Here is an 18,141-nt window from a genome sequence, read left to right as displayed (position 1 = left end):
CAGGAATTGGTTAGCATGATTACGGGAGGTATAAGTACAAGAAATGTGCTAGAGGATGTAGCTAGAGACTACATATTGATTCAATGTTACTAGATAATGACTAGTTACTACTGACTAGAGACTGCAGACTTCGTTTGAATATCAAGATACACCAGCACCAGGATTGAGAAGAGCGTCTCCCTGCAATGAGGTGGAGGCCTCATTGCCTGCGACATTGTAAAGCAGACCAGTCAAATCAATACTGAGTCAAAAGTGCATTTTTGCTTGATTTGATATCGAAGCTACCTGAAATCACAAGTGGGGCTAGTCAAATATTTGCCAAAAGTTACTTCTGGATAGAAAATTGAGGATTTTTTTACTAAGCCAGCATTACTACAGATTACGTCCAGTTGCCTCCAAAAATACTGGTTTTGCAACAAAGAGACGCCTGAAAACTGACCGTTTTTGTTTGGAAACCAAAACGTTTTCAGGTTTTCCATTTCTATTACCAAAACTGCAGGAAAATCACCCGCTTTTCCTCAATAACAATAACCATCTTAGGGTTTCTACATCAAAATGCATGTCAGCACAAGTCTGCAACCCTGGGCTGAGTGTCTTCTTCGGACTGAACTCCAAACCATGTGTATTTTCCCTGTTTTTTCACCATTGCTGGTATGGCCCCGACTCGTCAGTGGTTGGCCATCACCTCTCTTGGGAGAAAACTCCACAGATGAAGGTCACAGTACTCAGACATTTTTTTTCTTGCTTTCTATTGACATGTCCCTTTCTCTAGTTTCATAACTCCTGGATGATGCACTCCAGACAATTCCTCTCTATCTTGGGCATTAATAATGTTCTCATCAGAGGAAGCTACAACACTTTGCTAATGCCTCACTGCCAACATCATGAAGCCTTTCTATGGCAATGGGCAGGTGCTTCATTGTTCTTCCTAAGGCTTTTTATTATTGTGCACTGCTGGCTTCCTCTGAGTTACTACACTGCTGTGTTAGGGTCAGATTCACCCCTATGCAAAGGCTCAGCATAAGGCCTGTGAAGCAACTATGACCTCAGAAAGGGCATTATTGGGCACTGAAGTTATACAAATTGTGATGTAGGAAGCTGGCTAATAGCAATACCAGTCAGACTGAGCCATCACACTGGCTTCGCCGGGATGAGAGTCTTAAGCAAAGCTTTTGCATGAGGTATGCAATATCTCACCAACAGACACATGCAGCAGCAACCTTTTGTTGCAACCTTACAAACGCCCAGTGAATTGATCCCTAATGAGGCCATCTCTTTCCCAATGAGTGACACATGGCAGATCCGGATCATACACTGTGCAACGGCCCATCTATCTTGTGGGACGACGGGGGTAAGAGGAATCCCTTTTTCTGTATGGGCTTCCTAGGGGGAGGCCTGTTTTCACTATACTTTGTACCATGCCCAGCACAACGGGGCCTTCATCTCATATTGTGGTGTTCGAGAATAACAGGACTGACTTAAAAATCATACCACTATTCCATTTCTTTTAAAGAAACACTGCATTTGGAGGCTTTTCCTCTTTGCCTTCTGGTTGGGAGTCTTCTCTAGCTTTTGGACTGACAATTTGCAGTGTCCTTTTTTGAAAAAAAAAAAAGAAAACTGAGATTCTCATATAACCCTGGGACACGGGGAGCTGGGGCTTCAAGGGAAAAAGAACCCGCATCAAATATTGCAGGACTCATTAAAACAACTCCAAAAGTTTACTCTTAGGCTAGGGAATTTAGATGGTATTATACTATTGTTGCTACTTCTCATATGGATATTAGAAGGATAGGAGAGAGTACCGGTAATAAGAAACGGGAGTGCATACACATTTCAGAGTGCTTGTAACTGCATCGCCCACCAATCCCACCTCCCACCCCTGCTGGGAGGATAACGTGTAGCTTGTGTTGCTCGCCCTGTTCACAAAATGTCGGCAGCGACTATGGAAAGGATGACATCCTTACTCATACACGTGTCCCCTGGGCACTGCAAGCTGCACCTGCCATAATGTACAGGACACCGGAGCCCCAAAGAAGGGCCACTCAAGTGAGTTGCAGATATCAGAACTTATATTTTTCATTATTGCATGCATTTACTATCCAAAAGACACATTAAGTGCGGCTGAATCCTTGACTCATGTTCCTGAGGGGGGATTTGTAATAGAATATATTGATTTGGGCAGAGTTGCCTCAAATGATCCTCTTCTTGTTCTTTCGCACGCCTCCCCCCGTCCCCCTTCTACTCCCCTCCCTCGCTTATTTATTTCTTTATTTTTGCCACAACCTCCGTAATTAGAAAGAGAAGCGAGAACAGAAGGCAGCCTTTTGGGAAAGGTTTGGCCATCAGAATCCTTCAGGGTATTGCTCCCTGCAGCTTGCGAGCTTTCCTACTGCTTTTCACCACGATCTTTTGAATGTTTGACAGCAAACTTTTAGAGCACTTGCAAGGAAAACCAAGGATTTCAGGTCATGGTAGCCTCAAGTGATTAACTGATTTTTTTTGCCTTAAATGGGAGATTTGATAAAAACTGCATGTGGAAAGAAAATTAATTCAGGGGAGATTTTTTTTTCTTTCTCGGTGGCAGGGAAAGAGCCATCTCTGATGTAGTCTGTCAGCCTGGATGCAGCTCAGGCTTCTGCAGGCAGCTTCCTGATTTGGTAAAGGAAGGTTTTTTTCTTAGAAAAGCCTCAAATTCAGAAAGATCCTTGACCACAGGCCTAACTTCAAGCCCATGAGTAACTGCACAGGAGTCAATGGGACTATTTGTGCGCTTCAGGCTAGGCCCGAGACAAAGCCTCTTCGGGCACATCTACATGAGACATTTACTGCGCATTAGCCTAATACCGCTGTGCAGTGGCGTGGCAGTCAAAAATTGTGCTAATATGCTATTGCACAGTGGTATTAGGCTAATGCACAGTAAACGTCACAAAATAACGGTGTGCTGGCACTATTGCGCAGTAACTTCAGTAACTGAAGTTAGTACTTAGTTTAGTTTAGTTAGTGCTTAGTACTCATTAGGCAAGTACTAAACTAAATGTGCAGTAACTAAGGCACATTCATGAATGGGTAGACGTGCCCTTTGTGAACGAGGGACACTAAGTGTTATGCAGATTATAAGCAAGGCTATTCTATGATGGTTTGTTAGTTCAGTGCCTGTGTTACCTTCAAGCTATCTGGCACCAACCTACCTACCTACTATCACTGGCATGCCTTCATAGCTTCCATGCACATGGCAGTACTGAATACCTTTTGGAAACGTGTTGTTACATCAGTGCTATCTACCGACTGCCCTCCAATGGACCTGCCGGATGGACAATATCTCTTATTCTCACTGCAGCAGAGATGGACTTGCACCAAAGCCCTGCATCCAAACATTACCTTTTTCTATGTTGTCTTCTGGAGGGGGAATGTTCTTTCCTTTCTAAGCTGCTGAGTGATTACCTTCACAATCCCTTCCAAATATCCCCCTCCAGTGCCCCGTGAAATGGCCATCCTCTCGAAAGGACGGCATGTCTTCCACCTGTATAGTGCTGGATTTAGGCTTAAGGTACTTAAGCTACAGCTTAGGGCCTCACAATATGAGGAGCCTCTAAATAAGTAAAAAAAACCTGGACATTTTCATTCTAATAGGACAAAAATATACCTATATATGGCTCCATGGTTATGATTCATATTGTGTTCAGAAATTTGTGCAAGAATAACAATAATTAATCTTAAAATGTCATGAAAATCCATTTTCATGGATTTTGTGGATAATTTCTTTCAGATGGGGCCTCTGAAGGTGGACAGAGTTTAGGACATAATCCAGCCCTGCATATCAGGCAGGCAATGGGGTGTCTCGCTGATGTACACGCTTGCTCTTCATTGGTGAGGCGACAAGATTCAAGCACATGTTTCCAGGTGAAATTTCTCTGGCTAAAAGGGAGGCCAGTCCTCAGCCTGTCTGACATTTACACCAAAAGCTGAGACCAGAGGAAATAACGAGTGCTTAGTTAGGCACCGTCCGACTGGGATCGGGACTGCATTTGGCTGGACTCTACAGTCACGTTCAGTAATAGGGTGCAAGCAGCTAGACCAACTTCAGCAGAAAACTTGAGAACAGCCAAGTGAACCCCCGAGCTGCGTGGGAGGTCCAGGGACTCATCCATTCGAGGTGCCCGTGCAGAAATGTTGCTCCTGCTAGCCCTCTCCGTCCGCAGTCCTCTTGCAACGAGCCAGCACGTGCAGCTCTGCCATCAGGATCTGCCCTAGCAAATCACCAGAGCTGACTTCATACTTAAGGGCGACCTTACAGTAACCAAAAGCAGCTTGTGGCCCCCCCCCAGGGCTCACGACCCATCTATAACAGCAGACAAGAGTGTCGCACTAGTAACAAACAAGCGTGCACCCTTTCAGTGCACAGAGCTGTCCTGTAGTAAGAAGCCAATGTGCGGAGCCCAACGCTCAGGGAGAGATTTTCAAAACACAGTGGAACTTGTGTTCATAAATCCATTAGGAGCTATTGAAAATCTCCTCCACCGAGTTATATGCCCTCCGTGAACAAATTAGCATGCATGCACTTCCCTTCCCCCAGCCCTCCTGAGCAAAAACCTGCAAGAACAAGCCAGCGTGATGAAGCAAAAAAGCATTTGGAGATGGAAACACATTTTGGTTTCAAGCCTCCAGGAGGCCTTGTTGTAAGCAAGGAAAAGAAAAGAGCTATTTTAAAAAGGGTGGGGAAATAGTTTGATGCTCAGCCTTGTATAATAATATACAAAGGAGATCTTAGGTTACAGAGGCTGGATCTCGAGCCATTAGCACCTGAGAGATCCAAAGAAATGTAAAAATAATACATGAACCTAATGCATTTATGGAGAGGGGCTTGCTTAATTCTCTTCACGTCTGGTCTCCAATGCAGTTTCCTTAAGGGATAATTCAGTTCCATTCCTTGATTCTCAAGGGAACAGAGATCTTCTCTGAAGACTAGAATAGAGTATTTTCAAGGATATTATATATTCAATTAAAGATGGAGAAACCAGGATCAGAGAAACCGTGCAGCGTGGGGGGAAAAGTTAGATTTTAAAAGCTAAAAGTTAAAACTTTAACTTGCTTGTTGCCCTCTCATTTTTATAATGGCCTGACTTAAAGATCTTAGCTCTCCAAACTCACAAACATAAGGACAATTTGGGAATCTAAAACTATGCTTTCTGGTTTCAGGGGCCTCTCTAGATGGGTCTTATTCTAACATTTCCCATATGAGTTTTTAAGTGGCTTCCTCATTTCCATAATACAAAATCCAACCATATTTTTTTTTTCTAGGAAGTATCTAATGGAGAAACCAGCCAATAACAGTGAAAATGCAAACCATTTTGGTGCCAGCAGGGAAGGCGGTGAATGGACTTACAGAGGGTCAGCAGCAAGTTCTGCTGAATGGGTTGAGAAGAGTTCGCTTGCCTTACCATGGGCTGCCACAACGCACCTTGCCAAATCACACACCAAGGCCACAAGCTTTCCAAAAAGGGATGCCTGTGGCCACCGATGCCAGGAAATGAGCTATCAACTATGATGGTTCAGTGCCACCACATTACACACACAAAAGCTAGTGGAAATACTAGTGCTCTCCTCTTGCAGCAGTCTGCCTTCGCTCCACCCGTCTTCATGTGGCTCTATATCAGGGCTGGCACAAAACATATTAACTTCAGTGTAAATTGGGTCCATTTTCTATACAGATGCACATCACACTGGTTTCCAGAACAGACAGACAACCAGTTATCCCAGGGTAGCTGCCTGGCCTAGGTGCCGTCACTGCACCTTGCCACTAGATAGCAGGGAAACGTATGCCTTGAGTCAGTGGCTAGTCTGGGATAGCTGTTTGGTGCACGACATCTATACTGGCATGATTTCTTTATTTATTCCACCCTTCCCAGCCATGGCTCAGGGCGCCTTAAAGCAAGGGAAACACGACCACTTAAAAAAGACACTAGAATAAATAAAGCATAAAAATAAAATAAAACAAAACAAAGCAGAGACCCAGTAAGCAATACTTCGGCTTAGTTTGGGTTGCAAAATGCTTGCCCAAACAGGAAGGTATAACTAGGTATAAGCAGTATAACTGGTTAACAGGTATACTTTTTATATATATATATATATACACATATACATACTTACATATATATACACATATATATATAAAACCTAGTTATATAACCTAGCATAACAGAAAGGTATAACCACTAGACTAACGTGGTTTTTCCCTGAATCTAATAATTTATACTGGGATAGGGATTTGCATAATGTGTCTGCTCTTTTTTTTATACCGGTGTCAAGGCAGTTTACACTGATGTAAATGTGTCCCATGCCAAGGCCCTGTTGGTAGCTAACGGGCTGAGTGGTATTATTGCTGCTGTTACTCTGTATTTGAAAAGAAAGTCAAGAGGTTGCTCTTAAGCAAAAAGGTTCAGAGTTTGAAAAGCCTCAGAGTGGCTTAATAGCCTTAGTCTCATGTTGAAAATTCACATAGAGGTTAAGTCCCATTGGTACCTAGGACCCAGATGTGCTCACATAAGTATGTAGGCGCCTACTTCCCATAGGAAAACCTGAGGGAGTTAGACACCTACAAATCTTCATAGGAAGGGGCCTAAATGACTTCCAAAGATGGAAACTAGTCTCCCGAATCACTTAGGCAAGGGATGGTATCCAATTTATAGACTCCATTTTGTTGTTGGCAAAAGGCTGGACTTCCAGGGACTCACTTGTCTACTTTGGGGATTTTTGGTTATTGCTATATGTGCTCAGAAGCTCCCTCTACAAGCCGAGCAAACTCCTTCCCACTGCAACAATTTTAATATTCAGGGGGTGAATCCTGTGACCCTCATTCAGTTTTTGCTAAGTCCTCCCTCCAGCACGGAGCTGTTGGCTTCTGAGGGAGTTTTGTCTGAGTAAGGAGTTAACAAAAGCTGAGTAAGGACCTGAGCAGGAATCCTTTTATTAATTTCTTGGGTTTAGGAAGGAAGAAATTAGGGGTTATTTAGCTGTCAAGGAGATGTATTTACAGGTATTTATTATGCTGAGATGAAATTGGATACAGACTATACTGCATGAAGAATGAAAAACGCTTCGTAACGTTGCAACACAGAGCTATGGAGATACACGCCAGGGCAGGCCAGCTCCCTGCAATTAAACTGCAGCCTTGTCCCAGGTCTTAATTGCAGGTTTTCTTCAGCCACACAAATCCTTCCTTTAGCTGAGCAGGTAACCGAAACAGCTGCTATCCCCCGTCAGTGGCCAGGTCGATTCATTATGGACGTGTGAGGCCGCCGGGGTGGGGGAAATCCCCCCCGCCCTCATTAAGCATCTTTCTGTCTCTCTTGCTAATGAGGTGCACACACAAATAGTCTCGTTTTGTGTGTGCATGGGTGTGGTGTGGCTCTAGCCAGAGGCCTCGTGGAAACGCTCAAAGCCGGAGAATCGCAGAGCTAATCTCTAGGGTCCACGGCACAAGAAATGCTCTAAGACAACAGGTGACGTCCCCTGCCCCATGCGGTTACCTGTGCTAGTCCTTTGTATCCAGCGGTTCCTACAACTCTTCAGTAGGGGCGGTTAGCATCCTTCGGCCTCTTCAGCTGCACCTTCAGCCTCTTCATGCCAATCTGGAAGCCGTTCATAGCCTGGATGGCAGCCTGGGCACTGGCAGGATTGTCAAAACTCACAAAACCTGTCAAAACAGGAGGCAAGGCGCGGCATTTAATGAGCTAATTTGGGGCCAAGCCGCAACATGCAAGACCACTTAGAATGAACATGGGGAAGGAGGGGAGGAAAGGAGCGGGGAGGTAGGTGGGGGGGAGAGCGAGGGGAGGATGGTTGCCAATGGGGGGGTTGTTACAGATCACAGCGTCCCAGGAAACAGTGGCTGGCCTGTACGCAGCTCCAGACCCGCACGCTACGCAGCAAGGGGGCCCGGGGTGCTGGAGCCCCAGCACTCATGCACGCGGCTCTGGGGACATCGTGGTGCTGTGTGTTGTCACCTGTGATGCACGGCTGCACGGCCCTTCTCCTACACATCTCTCTCTACCCGGGCTGAAGGCAATCTGCCGCTACCAGTCCCAATGTTTCCCCCTTTTCCTTTCTGCAGACCCCTCCCCTCTGTGCAGGAAGGAGAGAACTACTTGCTTATCACGGTAAAGTTAATCCCAGGTGTATTCAACCACTTTTCCATCCCAATCTGAGTCCTAGACCGTCAGCACTCATAGCTCGATCCTCTCCCTTTGAGCTAAAGCAACAGCTCTATGAACTGGCATAACGGTTCCCTGCAGGGGCTGTTTAATCTCTTAGGTCAACCCTACCCGTGAGGAAGATCAATACCATTTTCTCCATGCCGGCTGCATGGGTAGCTAGGACTGCTTTGCACAGGACTATTTTTTTGTACACAGCTATATGGACTACCCCACAGTGGACTGACTGGACTCGTGACTACTGAAACTAATGCTCTCCTTCATCACAGTCATCTCCAGGGGATCGGAAAAGCGGAGGCAGAATAAATCCCATCCGGCTGGGATGGCTCTTTGTACATGCTCAAGTTGTATAGGCAAGGCCTGCATCCTGAGTGGCGATGCAGCTGCCGTGACAAGGCTCTGTGGCCCTGGAGCAGCTTGCTGTCCTTGCGTCCTTGGGGCTGAGTATTTTGGTTTTGTTGGAGAAAGCAGGGAGCATCTGGCACAGCAACCAGGTCCCCGGGGGCCATTAGAAAAAGCAAACACAAACCCCGATGCAACTGGCTACTGCAGCTCATGGGATTCCTCCTTTAGCTCAATAGAGACCAGTGCTTGATCACGGCAGGCTGCGCCGCCCTCACCGTCCATCTGTTTCACCGGTGGCCAGTGGGGTCTGGACAGGGAAGTGGCCAAGCCAGTGATCACGAGGGCCTGGGTAGATGTGAGGCAGGTAGATCATGCAGTGGACAAGAAGCCCTCCCTCTGCTTTAGCCATGAGCGTCCTCCCCAAGCACCCACATGTTTGGTACCACTAGGCTGGAGCTGGCCTGTGCATCTCACAGAGCCACCCATTCTCATCCTCCTACAGGACTCTGCAACCCAGTGTCAGCTGCTGACCAGGATGAGATGCGGACCTAGCGTCATTCCTCTCAAAGGACAGCATTGAGCACTTGCCAGTAGCTGAATGCCTGCCCTTGGCAAGAGCGTGGTCTACAGCCCAATACTGCTACCTGGTATTCCTCAGCATCGCCTCTCTGGTCTAATCCCTACCTCAGCAAGTCTCACGAGCTGCAGGACTGCTTGTCTTTGAGAACAAAATGCATGCATGCATCCACATGCATCCGCTCCCTGCCTTTGGCTGTTCATGAATGCCTACGAGAGGTCAGGGCGCTAATGATGCTGAGGGTCCCGCGGAGGTGAGATCTGCCTTCTCTGTCTTCCACCTCCCTTTCCTGATGCAGAAGCATCCACGGCCCTCTCTTAGTGGAATTACTCTAACTGCACAGTAGTGTGAAGATTTGGGGCAAATCATTTGCTTGCACTTCTTGTCGAGACCCTTGTTGTCTCAACAGAAATTTGGAGCGTCACGGCGGGTGGCACCCATGAAAGAGTCCATCAAAGGTTGGAAGTCATTGGCTAATGAGAGTCCTGACCTGGCTTGGTCTGAGCCATCAGTCAGTAAGTGCTGTGCCCATATGCTGTGGGTTGGGGGCTCTGATCCGGTTCTCTTTCAAGGGATCAACATAGCTCCCATTGACTCCCGAGGAGCAGGATCGGCCGTGATATCCACTGCGTGTTTCATGAGATCCCATGTTGACATCCCCTGCCCGGCCGTGCAGTACCATTGCATTTAGCTCTTACTAAAAGTTGCTGTTGGTCCAAGTCACCAATAGACCATTAATGCTCTTCTTTCAGACATAACACGAACGCGTCATTCGGAGGTGAGTAGCTGCCAGCTACTGTTTCTAGAGGCTTTGTTCTTGACCAGGAAGATGGATCTTGACATTTAGAAATCTACCTTCCCACTCTTTCCTGACAAATGACCCCGAGCCAGATCCTATACCAGCTATTTGGCTATAAACAGACATTGCATTTGTCCTGGGTAAGTTGTGCCTATGTTTGTCCCAGAACAAAAATATCCTGGGATTGGTGTGTATACACATCACCTTTCTAATCAGGGTTTAGTGAGTGTCATTGATTCAATGATGTCTGTCATTGGTTTTTAACTTTTTTAAATGATTTTCTGTCATTGATTGAATGATGTAATCCTGGGATAACTGTACAGACATACTTTGCAATATCCCAGGATAAACTGTCACTACTTCTTATCTGGGAATCTTTTTTTTTTTACTATTTCCCCTGAGACAACAGGCATGGATGTGTGTAAGCTTGCATTTTGTCAGGGGACAAAATGGTTTATCCCGAGATAAATGCAACATCTGTTTGCAGCCTTCGACGTTTAAGTGAAAATGGGTATGTCAGCGCAATCCCGCTCCATCCTGTTTGAGTCCCTGCAGAACTGCTAACACCAAAGGTGGGAGAGTCCTCCTCCTTGTCACTGCTTTTTTGTGACTTAGTACTACCACGAAGAGAGAGAGTGCTGCAGAAGCAGAAGCACTAATGCATTTTCAAGGACTTGAGCAGGGTGGGGTAAGATCTGGTGCTATCCACCTGCTTCCATATGTAAGATTTATATCACGTGGTCAAGGAGCATTCATTAGTGGATGCCTAGGCTGGCCACGCCTGGAGATGGTGATTAGTTTGTGTAGTGAATAGGACTATAGATAACCACAAGAAACACCGGACACCCACCCACCACACTCTCTGCCCTGTTATCTGCATTGGAGATTTTGGTTGATCAGGACTGTACTTTCACATGGCGTGATAGTGCTGACAATTGCCCCAGCGCGGAGCAGCTTGCACACTCCCAATCCTTGCTACCCAGCCATACCTTTAAGGCAGATTTTTAAGATCACCTATTCATTCAGTGCAACGCCACCGGGACACGAAGGAGGAAGTGAGGCCTGCGAGGTGGACACAACAGACAGATCTATCTGACTGCCCTGTAGCAGTGGCTTTTTTCCAAACTGGGTTTAGTTTTTGAATCTCAAAAGCAACCTTCTTTCAGACGCGTTCGTTAACTGGTTCCATTTTTGACTGGAGGACCAGTGGTCCTCATTAAACCTCCCCCCCCCACTTCCAGCCAGCAACAGGGGGTGCCTAGTTGCAATAACTCTTCATTGTCCTTTTGGAGATCCCCTGGGGACTGGAAGCCAGTCTCTCTGGCCTGAAAATTTGGGCTTTGAGGGGGCTGGATGCACCTGGGAAACAGTGGCCTACTCAGCTCTCTCTCTCCACACCATATCATTTATGTGGGGATGTTTTTTTCACTGTGCTGAAAAGACTTGGATGGACTCCAGATAGCAGGGAGGCTCTGGTTGAACCTGAACACTGAGATGTCAGAGCGACAGGCCATGATAGATGGAGAGACAGATAGATAGGTGGATAGACTGATAGATAGATAGATAGATAATAAGCAGTGATGACCCTTCCTCTCTTCAGGTCAGACACCTGCTAGAAGACTAGATAACTGCTACCATATGCAACTTTTGTTCCAGGGAGACTTTGCAAATAGGTGGCTGCCAACGAGCGATGCTTTGCTCAGCGATACATCACTGCAAATCCGGGGCAACTCCAGCTCTTTCATTCGTTCTCCCACCATTTTTAAACCAGTTGAGCTAAGAGTAGACTTTGGCACAGCAAATATATGTGGAATTTTTTTTGGAGCTTCTTCCATTTCTGGATCTGCTGCTGTTGGGTATCCAGCACAATGTTAGCACAGCAACCGCTCGGAGAGCCAGCTCTTTTCTGAACACCCCCCCTGCATTGTGATCTCCACTTTTGAAGGACAAAGGGAGAGTGAGGGAGAGGTTAAAAAGCTTGCCGCTGTTTCTGTGCATCAGTTAATTAATAATCAGAAAAATATATGTAACAGTCTGAAGATGGTTGGTAGGAGGACAGGATTTTGTGATAAATCTATTTTATGTTTTTTTTTCAGGGATTATGTAAAAAGGCTGCTCGAATAAATGATTTATCAAGGTAGTAAAGGATCGGGAAATTTGCTAGGATTGCAGCTCAGGGCATCTAATCTCCTTTGCTCTGCACTGCATTTTCAAAAATGTGTCAGCTGCAGAATCCATGGCTTCTCCTGACCTGCTCCTTTCTCCTTGAGCGTGACACATAGAGGGGGCAGCAATCCTCAGGGCAGCGGGGCCGTTCTCACCCCCCATTTCTTCCCCTGCCCACTGCTCAGATGCGCAGGAAGCCGCGATGCCTTGGTGTTCCCTGAACATCGTGATGCCATTGGGTCGGGTAGAGGATTAGGTCACGTATCTACTTTTGAGGTATTCTGGAAAGGTACTTTGCAAGCCCTCTGGACAGATGCAGGGCTTTGCATGAGCACAAGTTATCCAGCTCACACTGAGCTGGGGTCATATGAGATTGGGTGTGAATGGTAAGGCATGCAGGGTCTTTTGCCTTCCTCTGTAGCAGGGGGCATGGCCCTCTTTTTGGGATCTCTTGGGCATATATTAACAACTTTTTATAGAAACAGGACATTGGCTGCTGTGGTTCCCCTGCTTTACCTATGGCAGGTTAGGGTCATGGGCGAGTGGTGCCTCCTGAGTTTGGGGGGCACCCGCGGCTGATCACCGATCACGTTGGGGGTCCCCCAGAAGTCGATCGCCGGCCCCAGAAGTGCCAGCAGCAAAAATCAGAAATGCTGGTGGCAAAACCAGGAGTGCCATTGATGCTTCTCTTGATGCCCCCACTCACCGGCCAACGCCAATCTCAGGGGTAGGGGGCACTGGCCGGCGCTTCTCTCGGTAGTCCTCCTCCATGGCTGGCAACAGCCAATCTCAGGGGGGTCACAGCCAATCTCAGGGGGTGCATGTGCACCCACATGCACCCCTTACGTGTCGCCAATGGTTAGGGTGTTAGATGTTGTGGTAGGGTTGATGGTAGTTTTAAAAAGAGTTTAGATTGTGGTTTGTATATAGGGTGGTTTGGATGGGGATGATCCACTGTCTCAGCCAAGGGTTGGATGGGATGACCTCTGGAGGTCCTTTTCAGCCTGACTTCTCTATGCTTTTAAGCAAGGGAGCCCTGAAGAGACATTTTAAAGCACTAAAGTTAAAGCACCTTTGTACATGCCTGCAACATGTGTATAGATGCCCGTTGTCTCTGGTTCTCTGCCACTTAGTGGAGGCGAATGTGTGGTTTGAGGACATATAGCTTCAAGCATCATGATCAACACGCAAAACAACCTCTTGCTTACCTCTCCTACTCTTAGACCTTACCTCTTCTACTAGGTCAGAAAAAAACCACGGCTTATTTTTAGCACTTAATCAAGTTTCTTCCCACTCAGAACAAGACAGGGCAACACCCGTGAGAAAGACTGACACCAACACAGATATCAGTGATTCCTGAGGATTTTTTGCATTGCTGGAATACTGCTACCTCTCAAGATTTCTTGTTGGGCACCATGCACGTTTATCATCCCAGGTTTCATTGGAAATACTGTGAAGATGCATGGGAAGGCAATTTAACATGGCCTTATAGAGCAGCAGCAGCCTGTGGGCCACCGTTCTGCAAACACTGTCATAGGGTACAGAGCAAAGACGGAGGGGTTGGGCAGATGCTATTCAAGGCAGACCCAAACCTCAGATTTAAATATTCCTGAGTGTGAGGCGTATTTGAACGTAAAGGATAGAAGATCATAGGATGACAGGAAAGTTGGGCTGGAAGGGACTTCACAAGCTCTTCTCTTCTGGCTCCCTACTCAAGGCAGGATCAAATCTGACTACAGCATCCCAGCCAAGTGTCTGTCCAATCTGCAGAGATGACAGTGTCAGGATGGAGATGCCTGTGGCTCTCTCAAAACGGATCATTTTGGGGTTAATCACCCCCACAAAGCTTTGCTTTGTGACCCTCTGTAAGGCACCTACTAGAAGCACAACATGTTATCTCAGCTGTCCCAGCAAAGGGAAACATAAAGCAAAAAATGTGGTGCCTGATATCTTTGTGATCTGGACCTCTGTCTTTCCCCAAACCCAAGCTGCCTGCAGAAGGACAGGGAATTAAAATAGAGTAGCACTGAATGACCAACCTGTCTTTCCATCAGTGACCTTCTGCTGCATCTCCTTAAGGCTACTGGATTTCAGGAGATCCATGAGCTTATGGAGATTACCCCCAGCGGCAAAGCCTTTTGCTTCTCCTTCCTTGCTTGCCCACGGACCCATTAGAGGGGATCCCCTGGGAGGTCCTCGCCCCCTCCATCCAAACACGCTACTGCAGGGACAATTTGCCAGGAGTGAAAACATGTCGCTCCATCGTAAAATGTATTGTTCTGCTAGGCCCGTCTCACAACTGTCTTACTTTCATTGCTACATCACCAGAGGATGGGAAAATAGGAGGAAAGTATTTTCTCCACAGTGCCACTCAACCTATGTCCCTGCCTTCTCTGCTGCAGCTCCTGCCATGAGGAGTAGACCTCCTGGTCCTCTCCCCCTCATCAGGTCCTCTGCCCCTTTCATTCCTGACCTTAACTCCCTGTGCCCATGTCTATTAATGCTTCCCTTCCCTTGTTTGCTTGTCTTAGCAATGAATGGATGTTATTTTTAATTGCTTTGCAAGGTCTTTACCTTGCCATATTCTTCACACGATGTATTAGCTTCTCTCTTGCATTTTTTTTCTTTGGTGCTATAAAGTACTTTAGGGTACACGCTGTGTGTAAGCAGCTCTATAATGTGTGCATTGGAAAGTATTGTATTGTAATGTGATTTATTGCTTCTGGAGTCCTCAGTAATGGAGTATGTCTGAAGATCAAGGACATATCATGTCAGGTATTTTCCGGTGTCTAATATCCCTTGGATGACTTTTTTGGGGAATATTTAACTTTACACTGATGCTTTGTCATCTCTTGGTGGAATCTCTCTCTCCAGCTATCTGTCCTGCAACATATTCCTATGTGACAGTGATAATGAAATGCTTTTTATTCCATCAGTAATTAGGGAGGATGTTAAACGAGGATGTTAAACAACAGCTCTTAAACAATTTCAAATCTGTAGGACTGGATAATTAACACTGAAGAGTATTAAAAATTTGATCAAGGAGGGCTTTGAACCATTCAAGTTGATTTTAGCAAGTCTTGGAGCACTGGAGTAGTTTCAGAGAACAATAAAAAAGCAAATGTGCTAATATTTAAAAAGCAGTAAGCAAGATGACTTAGGAAACTGGAGGTCAGTTAGACAGACAATGAAACTAGGCAAATTCACAGAATGGGAGATAGCAAAATGGAATCCAATCAACAGAGATTTAAAATATGCATTCAAATTGTATGGAAAATAGGTTGCATCAAACAGACTTGTTTACTTTTTTCATGAGATCATAAGTTCGATTAAGAAAGGGAATTGTATCCACATAATACGATATTTGAGTTAGTCCCACATGTCATTCTGAAAAAAAGTATAGCACTATGCAGAGTCAATGCAATCCATGTTAAATGGATTAAAACTGGGTTAACTGGTAGACCACAAAAACCAAAACAAAAAACAAATTGTAAATGAGGTTTCATCCTCTAGTGCACATATTTATAATTAATCCTCCAGGCTTCTGTTGAAGCCTAGTGCTATTCAATATCTGTATTATCTGGAAGAAATATAACGTTTTTGCTGGCAAAAATTGTACATGGTACAACTATTGTTGGAGTGATACCTAATAACGCACAGATGGACATGGACTACAAGACAAGGTGGGTTCAGATGAACCACATGCCTTTTAAACCAGCCAAATGCAAGCCTGCAAGTCTAGGAAGAGAGTATGTAGGTCCCTTGTGGGGCCCCTAAAGATGCTTTTGGCCTGATGCTAAATGATGGCTTCAAAATTGCTCAGGGGATCTGTCTATCTCTCTGTCTTGAGAAAGCACAAGGCCACCTGTGGCAAGGGTTGGTGTAGTGGTGGTAACACCAGTGACAGCTGGTCTCAAGGTGGAGGTTATGGACCATTGCGAGAGCTGTCTGTTCACCAGGTACTTGCTTTTCACCTTATTTCCAGTGGAAAGGAGCTGAACAGATGGGAAGAGGAGATTAAGTGAGAATAAAAGTAAGCAGAGTGATTAACTTCCTTGTAAAGGTCAAAACGCTTAGTGCACAAGAGACAGCTAGAAATACATGGATACTTTCCTAATGTCACCTTCTCTGGTTTGCAGTTGCTGGGGTTGCCACATGGACGGAGAGTGATCACAAATGGGAGAGGAAGTGGTGAACGGTGTTGAAAACAATAGGGTAGGTGTTCACCTGACACTCATGCTAAGAAAGCTTCCTGCTTTGAGGAAATCTGTAAACCCTGGATGTTGCAGATGGGCCTAAATTTTGAGGATGAAAACTAGGAGGAATTTTTCTTTCTATCGCCTCTTCTTCATGTGCAGGAGAAATTTGGGCATGCTGGAATTGACTGCATGGAAAGGAAGCAATATAGCATCCAACTTCATGCCCCAAGTCTGAGGTTTGGATTGACACTTGGATTTAAATCTGAACTTTCCTTAAGATTGGGAGCACTCTGATTTGGGTTTTTGCTTCAAACCGATTACAAAGCCAGCCCTCAGTGGTGGAGTTCGAACCCAGAGTTGCTGATCAGGACTGCCTATAATAAAGTCAAAATCAGAAGGAATCTGAATCTAATACGGATGACAACATGTCTCGTCCCAGGCACGGTGCCCAGGTTGCCAGCCCGCCTCCTTTCTCTCACATGCATATTTGCAGTGAACATGAAGCATTACATGGTTCACCATGTCCAAAAGCACTGGATGTCTTGTGCCTTTCTCAGAGAAGACTCACTGATGACTAATAGTCTGTTTTTACACAAGAGATGGTTCGTAGTTCTTGTGGAAATGGGCAGCATGGATGCATAGTCCTCCATGTTCAGAGAAGTAAAGGGAGTTCCCTTTCACATGCTACCAGAAAGCTGGGCTCTTTTGCAGTTCTTCCCGCCGGTTGCTGCAATGCTTGGGGTCCTGGATCTAGCAAAGAACTCAGTATGTGCTTATTCCGTGAAGCATTTAGGTATCTGAACCGTCAATGTTAAGAGGATTTAAGTCGGCACTTAACTGCAGATGTGTGAAAGAAAAGGATGCTGCTGACTTGGGCTGAGTTTCATTTGCAGATTTAGCACATCTCATCTGGATGACCAAGGGTGCAATGCTTCAACTCCCTGTGTGTCCACCCACATGATTAATTTCCTTCCTCCATCCTCTTCTGTAAGTAGTGGTAGTGTCTTACTAATGACATGGGATAACTGGCTACTTGGAGAAGAGTCTACATGGGAACAGGGTATTTTCCAAGCAGATCAGTGGTCCTATATAGTCCTGTCTTGGCCAGTAGTGTATCGGACTATAGTTGGTCTAATTAAAGATATCGCATATACTCAAAGAGCCTTGCCTGCCCATGTCCTTACTCCAAAATGGCTACAACCAAACCATGGACAACAGTTAACACTTGAAAGAAATGCACAATGTAACCGTACTGGTGCATTGAATTGGGCAACAGCATGTCATAAATGAGGGGCACTGCTTCCTGACTAATGATGAAACTAAATTAAAGCAACATATCAAATGTCAAAGGTTGGTATTTAGTTTTCATAGGTACCCTAATCCCCTTGGAAGTCTCTGAAATCATTTCCTGGGCATTAAAATGCCTGCAGAAGTAAGCAGGCAAGCTTCTATGGGTAGATGTGATATCTTTTATTAGACCAACAGAGTAGTTGGGAAAAAGTTCTTTGCAATCTTTCGGGTGCAATCGCCCTTCCTCAGGCATAGGGAGCTGGTCTGAGATCTCCAAGGAATGAAAGAAGCTAAAAGTGTGACAGGAGTTCAGTGAAAATGTGAATAGGTGGAAATAAGGAAAACAAAGGGTAGAGAAGGAAAGGGGGAAAATGAGGGGGAATTAATGCCAAAGGTAAGTAAGGGAGACTGTACTGTAGTTGGGTTCTCCAAGGTAGAAAAGAGGCAGTCTGTGAAAAAGTTAATAGCAAGAAGTTAAAAAGACAAAGGGTAGAGAAGGAAGGGAGGGGAGGAAGGGGGAAAAGGAAAAGTGTAAATGGTAAGGTCAGGCAG

The 18,141-nt window shown here is 45.7% G+C and overlaps 1 protein-coding gene across 10 annotated transcripts in view; it reads right to left on the bottom strand.

The window, feature by feature from the left end:
* Positions 1–18,141, bottom strand: part of CELF4 (CUGBP, Elav-like family member 4) — an 860,358-nt gene that overhangs the window by 21,872 nt on the left and 820,345 nt on the right. For all 10 annotated transcript variants that reach the window (XR_002100356.1, XR_002100357.1, XM_019531828.1 and 7 more), the window contains exon 12: positions 7,530–7,696. Coding sequence is in view for 8 of the 10 variants with exons in the window: in XM_019531828.1 (XP_019387373.1) it covers positions 7,569–7,696 (128 nt within the window). In the remaining 2 variants the exon portion in view is untranslated. The remainder of the gene's footprint in view (positions 1–7,529; positions 7,697–18,141) is intronic.

The sequence above is a fragment of the Crocodylus porosus genome, unplaced genomic scaffold (genome assembly GCF_001723895.1).
Source record: "Crocodylus porosus isolate Cpor-Errol unplaced genomic scaffold, CroPor_comp1, whole genome shotgun sequence".
NCBI lineage: Eukaryota > Metazoa > Chordata > Crocodylia > Crocodylidae > Crocodylus > Crocodylus porosus.
The sequence above is the reverse complement of the archived record's forward strand: the minus strand, read 5'-3'. Positions and strand labels throughout refer to the sequence as shown.